Below are 12159 nucleotides of genomic sequence, written 5' to 3' on the forward strand. Positions count from 1 at the left end.
ATTTCCTACAAGCCTTCAGAAACTGTGCTACTTCCACCATAAAACCTGCACCAAACTCTTTCTTGAGTTGTTTTTTTTTCTGCATCAATTTCTATTACACTGCATTAACGTTCTTCCTGTTCCTCCAGATGTACATACAGTACTGGGTGAGATGAAGTCTGCCTCCGTGTCACTGTCTGGGCCCAGCAACTAAGGCTTTTCTATGCCTTTTCAGCTTCCTTTTTCAGATTCAAGTTTACTCGAAAACAATGAATCTTCACTATAGATCTATTTTACATCATAGCACAATTCAGCACTGAGTATTTTCATACATTAGATAGCTTGCTTAGTGATTGTAGCTTAAAAGTTTCTTACACAAGTAAACAGATAACAACAACACCTTTCCATAACATGGTATTCCATGATAAGCCTAAAGCCAAAATAAAAGTTTTAACTTTAAATAGGTTTTCACAATACCCATTAAAACAGGTTAATTATCACAAATATAAATTTGTTTTTAGAGGACAGAGGCTGAAGAAGAAGCCCCTCTGGGGATTTCTAACATGGCTGCTGCATTTCTGAGAAATTTCCCTTTTTTCCCCCTACCCCCTCCCCATTTTGTTAATCAAAGGAATAGTCTTCACCTCAAACTGCAGGAATGCCACTCTGTATTACAGAAGGAATAAAGCATCCTAGGTAGAAACCAATCATTGTCAATATAAACAGAAAAAAAAAAATATTCATTATTAGAAAGAATAGTTTTGATTAATGACTTCTGTTTGCCTCAGCACTTGTGATTTATATGGCAATTTCATACTTTATTATTCCAGATTCATGAATGTGGTACATAAGTTTACAGATATAGACAGTGCTAGGTATAATGCCTCTCTGCCAAGTGATCACGTTTCCCACTCTGACACACTAGGAGGTGTTGACTGACCATTTTGTTTTTAACATTGTATTAAAAGAAATATTTTATATAAAGCTCTGAAATTTTAATTGCTTCCCATGTATTTCATGACCAAATAGAGATCAGGAAATGCTAAGTGACTGTTGTGATTGCCATGGTTATATGATGCATGTACATCTGCACTGATAACTGTGATAGGCAGGGTTTTATTGTGATTGCTTACAACGGAAACACAGGATCCTCCTCCTGACACTGCCTATCATGATTAACGCAATAAGTCTGTTTCTGTTTTTCCCAGTCAGCCTTTTCAAGTTACAGTTTAGATAATTCAAAATCATCCTTAAAATCCTAGCAGTGGGTCTCGCTGTGCACATAATCAAGGTCTAGTGTCTTCTTTCACTGTTAAAGCTTCTCTAGAACCACCAATCCCTCCCAGAAAGACTCTGGTCTTGTGTCTTCCCCAGTGCCATGATCTGATAAGTATGTCTGTTCCTCCACAGATCACCATGACTTCTTACCCACTGTGTTCTTTCTATTATAGCCCTTTTTTTCCAGAGAAGTGAGCAGCTAACATTGACTCCCTGCTGACCCGGCGCTCTCAGTTGTCCTTAGCCTCAGATTTAAGTAAATCTGCAAGTAAACTCTATTGCTTTACTCCTATCCCTTGCCTTCTCCAGGCCTCTGGTTGAAATTATGCAGTATTAAGAAAGCAGTATTACATTTTGTATTGTTTCACTAGTTTCAGCATTCTTCGGTCTTGGTTCTTCATCTCAGAGATGTCCTCAGGTAAGATCTACTCTCTTATCAGATTCTATTTTCCCTCCTAGTTCTGGATCGATGCTGTCTTGAGTGTATATGTAGATTTCTGCCAGGTTCTTCAGGAAATTTCTGCAAACCTTTTGCCAGAGGTTGCTTCAGGAAATCCTTAATGATGTCTAGTTTCCTAATTCTGCACTTGTTAGCTCCACTTGCCACTTTGTCCTCTTACTCAGGTACATTTGAGATTCTCAACTTACTTTATCCAAGAGAGCCGTGAATTTTTGACCTGGCATAACTAAGAAGGCAAATTATAGGTCTCTAACTACAAGAATGATTGGCTTCAGTGGGAATAGTCTTCATTACAGGTGGGAAACACTATGTATTAGATTATCCAGTTCTTCATGTTTCTCAGCCTGAAATGAGCAGTGAAAAGTCCATTTTATCTTCAAGTAATTAGCATTCAAAGGAACAATGTGAGCTTCTACAAAACTGAAGACTGTTTGCCCAATGAAGGTTTGAAATCATATTCAATTTTATTTTTCCTCTTCAAAAAATCTGTACTGCTATGAAGACTTACTTAAACCTGATTTCACTCACCGTCTACCTGCTTATCACTCAGAGTGCCTAATTATACCAGCAGTGTGCATAGGCTTGGCTAAAATCAGCATCTGGGCCAAGCAAGCAAAAATTTGTGCCTCTGCTGATTTTCTAGGTGTTGAACATCATATTAATGGTGAAAGACTCTTCTTCAGGAAAATGCACAGAAATATACAATTTTCTCAAAGCTCGTCAGCCACAACTTGCATGACAAAGCAGATTTCATCTCAAAAAACTTTCATAATAAAGCATAATAATCTTTGCTTTTAAAAATGCAACCAAATTATCATGAGCAGACTCATGAGGAGACTTATCCACAAATTGTGCACATGCCATCAAATATCTCTGATAACAATTCATCTCTATGCTCCAAATACAATTTGTGTAGGTATTTATTTTCAGAGTGTGAGTAGATGATCAAGATTTCCCCCCATGCACTTCCATTTAGACCAAATGATCAATATTGTTCAGTATTTTCAATTGTCAATAATATCAGCATTCTTTCTGAAGCTGTGTTTGGATAAGGAAAAGCATAGATGGAGTGTACTTGACGATTGCAGGATCCTAGATTTTATTTGCATATTGCTAAATCCATGAGTCCTGTTGTAGGACCTTTTTCATCAGTTGGTGAGTGAATGGGAACTGGGAAGAATGGTACTTTGATGGGAGTAAACTAGTCATGCTCTCTAGTTAAGAAACAGCCAAAGCTGCTGTTTTATGAAGTTTTATGCTGTTTTATGTTTTATCTCTATTGTGGAGCTCTGTAAGACATATGGAGAGATTCTCAGTGCCTGCTTTTATCAGGCATTATTCTTGATAAAAGGTTGGATATTCCTATTAGTGAAGCCATGATATAACCTTTGTTTAAAGCAGCTTTAAGTGAGACTTATGCTTTGAGTCTCAATATACGTCATGTCTTGAATAAATGCTGTTGCTGGAAAGTTTTAATTTTTCTCAGGGGTCAGTATTGGATTGTATACAACCTAAGAACTAATAATATAGTGGCAGGACTTTTCCTCGCCAAGAATTTGAATAAAAAGAAGATGAAAAGAGAAGATGAAAATTTAAATAGAGTTTAATTTACTACAGAATATCAACACCAAAATGTGCAAAGAAGTTGTGCATTCCTGGCCAAAGACAAAAACCCTTAAGTGCTTCTGTTCATATCTTACAAGTCTGTGGTTATTAAATGGTTACTGACTTTAAGTACATTTTCTGTGGGGATAACAACTTGAATTAGTTTTAACTGAAAATGTGTGATTTGTTTGTTTGTTTGTTTAGGAAGGGGATTCCAAGTGAACAAGTGAAACACGCTGATAGAGAGCAAGCAAAACGTATAGTTTATTCAGTGGTTTATGGAGCAGGTAGGCATTTTTAGAAAAAAAAACTAAACAGCTACAGAAGATTTATACTTTATATATCCTTCATATAAGTAGACTGAATTTCTAAAGACAAATAAAAGTTTGTCAGAGTATTACATTCTTATTTTTATCAAGGATTATTAAATTATCTACCTACTATCAAAATTATGAAATTAATACAGCCACACGGACATATACAAATATTACCTCTGGTTTTATATTTATATGCTGATGATGTAACTGAAGCATTTGTCTTTATCTAAAATGAGTTTAATTTTGAGTGGATTTTGCATTCTGTCAGTATATAGACAGGGATGAGAACAATCGCAGTGAAATCAGAACTCCAGTATTGTCTCAAAACACATTTATAGAATCACAGAATGTCTGAGGTTGGAAGGGACCTCTGGAGGTCATCAGATCCAGCCCCTCTGCTCAAGCAGGGACATCTGGAGATGGTTGCACAGGACTGTGCCCAGACAGCTTTTCATTGTCTTCAAGGATGGAGACTCCACAACCTCCCTGGGAAACATGTGCCAGTGCTCAGTCACACTCACAGTATAAAAGTGTTTCCTTACCTTTAGATCTTAATCTTTGCTGCAGTTTCTTCACAAATGCAGGAAGCCTGCAACAATCCACACCGTTGCCCATTCTGCCTAAGTCCTGACCAGGTCCTACATAAGTCAAGACATTCTGCACACTTTCCAAAACTGTCTAGCATTTCTTAAATGATGCCCAACTCTCCTTGTGCTTCATTCATGCTTACAATTACCTTTTCTGAGAAGACAGATGTGCATGTATCGTCAGCCTACAAGCTCTTGTGAATTTTTTTTAGTGAATAGCTAACTAAACTTTATATAAGTCTTCTGGAGAAATCCAAAAGCTCTACAGAAGATAAGTACTTGGAAAACTCATTTAGGAAATGAGATCCCTGATTTGCAGGTTTTATTTAACTTGGAAGAACTAAAAACTACATCTTGGGTTCCTCAGTGAGAATGCTATGTAAACCATCTTTTTCAGTGAGTCATGAATAGCCCTTGAACCAAAAGCAGAGTTGGCCAAGGACATTCAATTTATTGTTTAGGGCATTCAACTAGGAGGGGAACAAAACCACTTCAATTTCAGCTCTCCAGAATATCTAGTTTAGGTATAGGAGGGTGTAGATTATATACATACTTATATGAGTAAATATATATGTATACACACATGCATTTTTACATTAAGCTGTATTGGATTTTAAATATCTGCGTTTAAAATCTATATTTAAAAAACCCAGTGCTAGCTCCCTGCAATGTAAATTCAGAACTTCCCGTGCTGAGACTGGAATCAAATCTCCCATTTACAGCCTGAATGCTTTCATCAGTAGATTATTTTACAAAATGCAAGCATTATCACCCCTGCCCTTTGGTCCATGCAGATGCTACACGTTTCCTATCCGTTCCCTTCACTCTGGGTGGAACAGGCAGATATCTGACTTAATCAGACTGAATCATCACCGGTTGAATGCCCTGCAGTTCTGTATATAGTCAGTGGAGAAAAGGAAATGCCTCAGCTACTGGGGCTAGAGCTGCCCTCAACAGAGCCTATGTCTGTCTGCTCATGCTATAGAGAACTTAAATTGTTAGATTAAGAAGAGTATTTGACTCCTTCACTCGCTCTGTACCATGCACTAAACATTTCAGTGCGCAGTGCTTGATTTAAATATCTCCCTTTACTTGTTTGTGCTTCATTGTCTTCTCAAATGAGGACAGTTGAAGCACCTGAAAGATAGTAAGATGCTTCAGTTCATTATCAGTGTGATCAGATCCTAATTATGACATAACATGGAGTGATATCATTGAACTATTTAGATGGAAACTGAGCTGACAAAAAAATAATTGTTAGATACCTGAAACTGATGGACTGAATTCCACCCACAGTTTGTCTCCCTTCAAAAGATAGTGAACTTTTCATTAAGGAGACATTTTGTTACAACTGAAGAGTGTGAATAATACTTATTTATTTCACTTCTTATGGGATTGAAAAATACCAAAGCATTCCCTGAGGAGCTTGCCTGTTTTATGCTTACAGGAGTTAATGAAAATCTTTCATATAGTAAATAGATATATTTTCTTTCTTTTTGTTTTCTTAGTTTTATGTTACATTTAGTTCGTCTTTTCAAGGTGTTTCTATAATACTGGAGGATAGAAAACATTATAATAAAGAAAGCAGAGTTTCATTACATCTAGGAGTTGGTACTTCAATAAATACATGAAATACTGAGAGGGCTGATAGTATTACTCTTTTGCTTGGTTTGGAGAGATTCACTTTACCTGCTTCTGCCTCAGTCATCTTGTAAAACTAGAGCATAGACAACTTAAACATTCATAAAATAAGGAATTAATTCCATTCAGTGGCAATATGTTCAAGCCCTGAATTGACACAGAGGGATGTCAAGGTGTTTAAATGAAAAGCAGAGAAACTAATGATATTTTCAGTTTTGAAAGATGATATTACAGATTGGAGAACTCCAAAACTCACAGGCTGCTGCTAACAATTCTCCTGGCACAGATAACTCAAGGAGAGTGCTCAGGGAAGCTTTAGTCCACTCCTGAGCGTTACTTCACATGGCCAGTGCTCCTGCATTGTGGAACATGATCTGACACAATTAGGTGTCTGTACATTCCTCTCTTTTTGCTTCCCAGGAGCTGCATTGCCCTGGAACCTTTCAGACTTCCTTTCTGATATTGTGGCTTAATTTTCTTACTATTTTATGCATTTACTTTGTTCTGTATATCAGTGCTTCTTTAAAAGGATAACATGGACAAACTTAGACGTTACAGTTCTCTAAGGAAGCCACTGCAGTCTCCTAGCTGTTAACAATATGTTATTTAGCATATAGATTTGTCATTTGCGGACCCAGGAGGAAAAGAAATATTCATTAGATGTCAAATAAAAGTACAGATGTATGATAGCTCAGTAAAAGTCATCCTGGATGTCTTGTGAACTTCTTCTCCTAGCACATTGTCCAGACTGGTGTTCCTGCAGCTCAGTGCAGGTGCTGGCATGACTGAGAACAAATGCTACAGAATTGTTCTGAAATGCACATCAGACTGACAGAGATGGCGTTTAAGTGGCTGAAATCTTCTCTCTTTTCAAAAATATTTTTATTGACAGTATTACTGTGACAATAACTATTCCATACCTTTGATGCATCGAGACATCGCCTCTCTGCTTATGTTATTTGCAGACACGGTGCTGGTTTTGTGTTGCTGTGCAGCTGACATAAATATGTGTGTCTTTCAAACCTCATGACTAATGTTGATGTATGTTTTATTTTTACTGAAACTGTTTGGTATACAAATGTGTTTAAACCTTAGCTCTTAGTTTATATTTTCACACTCTGGAAAACTGTCTTCAGTTTTTTTTCCACCTTCTCTTATAAATGCTCTTAGATCCAACATAATATATATTGTGCACCTGTATCCTAACTAAAAGTTATTATTTCTTTCTCTCTCTGTTGAAACACTTTTGCTGTTTTTTCTTTTCCAACCCTTTTATCTCACAACTTGGACCCAGATTTTTACAGATGTTGAGGAGCCTAAGACTGTTTGGAATTTATGGGACTCAGACTCCTAATGGCCTTTCTAAAATCAGACTACTTGGTCTGATTGCTTCAGCAGTTTTCTGTGACTTCTACACAAAATCTAAAGCCTTTAGCTAAACTCAACCAGGCACATCTCCATAATTTTTTAGATCTTCATTCACATTTGTGCTTGTTTAAAACTGATTTCAAATTCTTAATCCGCTCCTCAAAGTTTGCAGATTTCAACACTGAACTAGTAAAAGGATACTTAAAACAACAAAGATACTCTGTGAACAAAAGAGGTTTCAACCACATTATAGGTATAAACTGTAACTAGTAATTTCTTAATTACATATTTTTTATTAAGTATATTCCAAATCTAGTAACTTCAGTAGAACATTCAAACTCTAACATTTGCTTTGTTGAAATATGATTGTGGTATATCAGATCCATCCTCTTTCACAGAGATAAGTAAAGTTAACTAATTCCACTAATTGTGAACGTTACAATGCTACTGTATGTAGTGGATTTCTGTTCTGCTTTATTGCATAACAAAGATAATTTCTTTACCACCAGGTAAAGAACGTCTTGCTGACTGCCTGGGAATTACTCCTCTTCAAGCCAGTCAATTTATAGAAAGTTTTATGCAAAAGTACAAGAAAGTACATGAATTTACACAGAAAACCATTGAACAGTGCCGAAATAAAGGTAATCCAAAGTCTGTAAGCATATTTTTGTTTACTGATCATTGTGATAGTGGTGAAGACAAAGATTCAGCTCAACCCCAGTTCAGATAGATGTAGGACAAGAAAAAAAGATGGAATATAATTTCTTGGTGAATCAGATTTTTTTTTTCTTAACCCTAAGCGGAGCTGGTTAAACCCATCTGCCTTTTCTCAGGGAGATGCTAACAGAATAAGACGTCTGTTCTCAGAATGAACCCTACTTTATGTCAAGTTATACTGCATCATTTTGACACATAATGTACTCCAACACAAAAAAGCCTAATGAATCTTTTACTTAATAAATATGCTACATGGCTGCTGGACCATGGAACTTCAGCCATTTAGTCAAAGAAACAATTTACAGAGTCAATTCTTTTTAATGTATTTTTTCTTTGCATCAGTCAGAATTTGTGTTCTTGAAGTTCAGGTGGTATCTGTGATGACAGATGTGTGCAGAGTGCTTTTTGGAGCTAGCAGCTGCAAACTCTTCTTGCATCAAATTTGTTGTTAGTCTACATATTCATTTACATTTAGTGAGTCCTAGGAGTGCAGTAATTTGAGGAGAGAAAATATAGCTGCTTGAAATATTGTCTTTTGAAAGCTAATTAGCAGAACTGTCAAAATGTATTTCCTTTGTTTCTTAATAGGGTATACAGTACTAAGACATTTTGTAGAAATAAATAGTAAATTTGCAATATAGTGACTATCATTGCATGGATGAGTGTCATGATAGAAACATATAACTGACTTCTAGTCATGAAAATGGGTAATATTCCTTTTTTGTATTTTGTAGGCCTTAAAAATCTACTGGAAGCATGAACCATCATTGTGTCACGCAGCTGCATTCCTTCATTCATTAGTATTACTAAAGAAAAATTAAGTTACTCAAAATCTATTTGTAGCTATAGCTAAGCTCAACATAACATATCTAGTAAAATACTACAAATGTATTATATATTTTTGATCTATTTAAAATAGCATAGCATTATTTTCTTAAAGGTGAATGAATTTCAATAACCAGACTCCTGTGATAAAGAATCTTTAAATGATTCTGTTGTGAAGACACACCACACAGGAATAAGGATATTACAGTTAATCTGTTTTCCCTAAGAATCCAATATTTCAAGAATTCCATCTTTAGTTGCTGTTCTTCATGGAAAATCTTAGTTAAACTGGGAAGACTGATTTGCCAAAGGATATCCTAACCTCCAGATAATTCAGATTCTTGTTCCAAAACTGGTGCTTTTGGTATCAGTGCTTCCTGAAATATATTAATTTGGAAAAAACTGTATTAATTCAGCAGAACAATCTTCATTCTTTGCACCTAAGCCTGCATATGTGTTGTCCATATTAAGGTCATAACTCTGTGTTTGAAGAGGTCTGCTTGCCACATGGGCTTACCACATGCATGTATCTTGGTTGCCAAAGAGGAGGTGAAACAGTGGCAGTCTGAACGTCCATAGTATCTAATGATAATTCATGGATAGTCAAGGTGATCAGAAGTATAACAGAAGATTTTTTAAAGATATATTTTTAAAATGGATGATTTTTCATTTTTCTTAAAATAAGAGAAGTTTAGTTTTTAAGATGAGCTGAGACGAAGTTTTGCATGTCTTATTTTGACAAGAAGATCCTCACATCTCTTTACCTCTCTCAGCTCCTCTCACTGGTCCTGCAAAATAGTGATATTGGCAAAATATGTCATTAGGCCTAGCATAAAGCTTTAACTGTGTTTCCAAGTGTTTCTTTTAAACTAAAAAACCCCACCACATTAGAGCTAAGGAAGTTTGGCTGTCAAAGAGACACGGAAGTACCACATAAAGAAAATGGAAAAAAGTTATAATATTTTTTTTTCTCAGAACTATTTGATAATTTGGGGAAATATTCATTAATGATTTAATTACTCTACAAATTGATTTTTCTTTGCTATTCCCAAGTAACTGTTCACTGCATGGAAAGCTCTAATTATGGCTGTTAATAGATAGCTAATTCTGCTAGGTATTTATAGTTTCATCTCCCACAGAGTTTGCTGGTATGTAAGTAGACATTCCCAATGAAACTACAGCTTTAATGAACAGAAGTTTTTCTTGTATAACACGTACCAGTTCTCTGAATGAAATAAATCTTAGACCAAAAGTACAATAAGCATTTAAGGTTTAAATAAGAGAAGCTCTGACTATTATATTCAGAAGACAAAATATTAAATTGACTCAGGCAGCACATAATTACAAAAATATGTATTATCTTCAAAAATACTTTTTGAAATTTAATTTTAATCACTCTAAGAATACTAATTTCTATTTAAATCCTAGGTTATGTGGTTTCCATAATGGGGCGTAAAAGACCACTGGCTAACATCAATGCACAGGATTACAAACTACGCACTCAAGCAGAGAGGCAGGCTGTCAATTTTGTTGTTCAAGGTAAAAAACTGACTGCCTAACTTCCTACTTACCTACCTGTCTCTTTATCTGTGCTTGACTTTAGTGGATAACAATTCTGGTAATCTCAAAAGAATTAATATTCTAGCAGTCTACTAGAGTACACAACTGAGGTATGTTTTTTACTACAAATGAGAAGTTTAAGTGTTGCATTTTATGTACCTTGGAAATTTCCAGTAAACAGTATCATAATAATACTAGTAATAACAGTATCAATGTTCTAATACACTGTAGTGCTCTGTTGTAGTTAAATATAGGTATAGATACAAACTGTGTATAGAGAGAACATCTAGAATTCAGTGCTTCAGTTGTATTGTTGTCTAAAAACATTTTCCTTTCTGTTTTTGATAGTTTGCTATGCCAGAAGAGTTTATGTGATTATGCTGCTTATAGATGCTAGCTTTTATTTTGCCGGATAGCTTTAGTTTGGGAAATATACAACATTACAAGAACCATGCATTGTTATTTTTTGTTTTGAAACCCAACTCATTCTTTGTAAGGAAGATTCAAACAACTCTGTGAAGGACAAGAAAAATGGTGGGTTTTTTTTCCACAGAAAAACACTGCAAATTGATCATATAGGTTGGAAATGTAAAAATCAGCATAAAATGCTCAAATGTTATTTAATCTGATGCATTAACATACGCTGTTTAAATCGCTTGGGGGCTCAGTCTTGTCAGAATTTAGCTACTTAAAGAAAAAAATAAAAACTGAACTGTCAGTCCAAGACTGAGATCCCTCCTACCAAGCTACCCTTTGGAAGAATTATTTTTTTAATTGGATGATGCTGACAGTGTTTTCATTAGTTATATTGGAAGCATACAATTTACAGGCAAGTAAAAAGTGCTTTCTAGATATGGTGATGGCATGCTTTTTATAAAGTGATTTGAATTTTCCTTTTGAAAGGACAATGTGTTTTTTCTTTTTTTTTTTTTTTTTTCTCTACAAATATTACTAATTTTAATGTTTCATTTTAAAAATTACTTAGGTATTTATGCCATGTTTGACAGTCCTTATAATTAGTAACTAAATTTAAGTACTGTCTCAGGAAGGATATGTACAGATCTAGAATTCTAACATATACCCTGTTGCTTCAATAGTAGTTGTACTCAAACAATGGCTGTCTTGCTGTAGTAGGCACTCAACTGTAGAATTTTTACATATCCTTATAAAATCTGCAGCAATGCTTGCATGTTTGTAACACGGGGCATGCCTGTACAACCTTCTCCAGAGCCTTGTGTTCAGTTTACTCTGGTTTCCACCCAGCTGGCCAGCAGCCCTCTCCAGTGGAAGGCACAATGCTTGAGCTAATACAGCGAGTCCCGCTGAGTGTACAGTGTAGCATTAATAAAGCTACACAGCCTTCTGAGCAGCACTCGCTTATGTCCATCTGTCCAAAGAGCTTGGAGCTGAGGCAGAACTATCACAGGACTGCATACAAAACACTCACTTACATGTACTTACAATAATGAGGTTACCATATTTCATTTTCAGTTCAAATAACACTGGAAGACAAATGTGATGAAAAATAGTGTAACTGTTTTTAAAGACATGTAATATCAGAAGATGTGATAAAACAAGGATTAAAAACTCTAAAATATTCAGTAATCCCAAATTTTATAAAAAATTTTACTCTAGACTACAACAATTTTTTAATTTCAGGATTTCAGCTATGAGAGAATACTTCAAGACTGTAAAAACTTGCCAAATTATGCTAAAACATTTTATCATAGTTAGTGTACTGAACTGCATTTAATATATGTGGTTTATAATTATATCTAATAGTCTAATTAATTTAAGCAGTTTGCATTTTGGATATGGTAGC

General features: G+C 35.3%; 1 protein-coding gene across 1 annotated transcript in view; it reads left to right on the forward strand.

Moving 5' to 3' along the window:
- POLN (DNA polymerase nu) overlaps positions 1-12159 on the forward strand; it is a 103239-nt gene that overhangs the window by 63056 nt on the left and 28024 nt on the right. Inside the window, exons 18-20 of the mRNA XM_032987335.2 lie at positions 3527-3609; positions 7745-7876; positions 10206-10316. Of these exons, the coding sequence (XP_032843226.2) occupies positions 3527-3609; positions 7745-7876; positions 10206-10316 (326 nt within the window). The remainder of the gene's footprint in view (positions 1-3526; positions 3610-7744; positions 7877-10205; positions 10317-12159) is intronic.

The sequence above is a fragment of the Tyto alba genome, unplaced genomic scaffold, assembly GCF_018691265.1.
Source record: "Tyto alba isolate M040663 unplaced genomic scaffold, T.alba_DEE_v4.0 Super-Scaffold_6, whole genome shotgun sequence".
NCBI classification, from domain to species: Eukaryota; Metazoa; Chordata; class Aves; order Strigiformes; family Tytonidae; genus Tyto; species Tyto alba.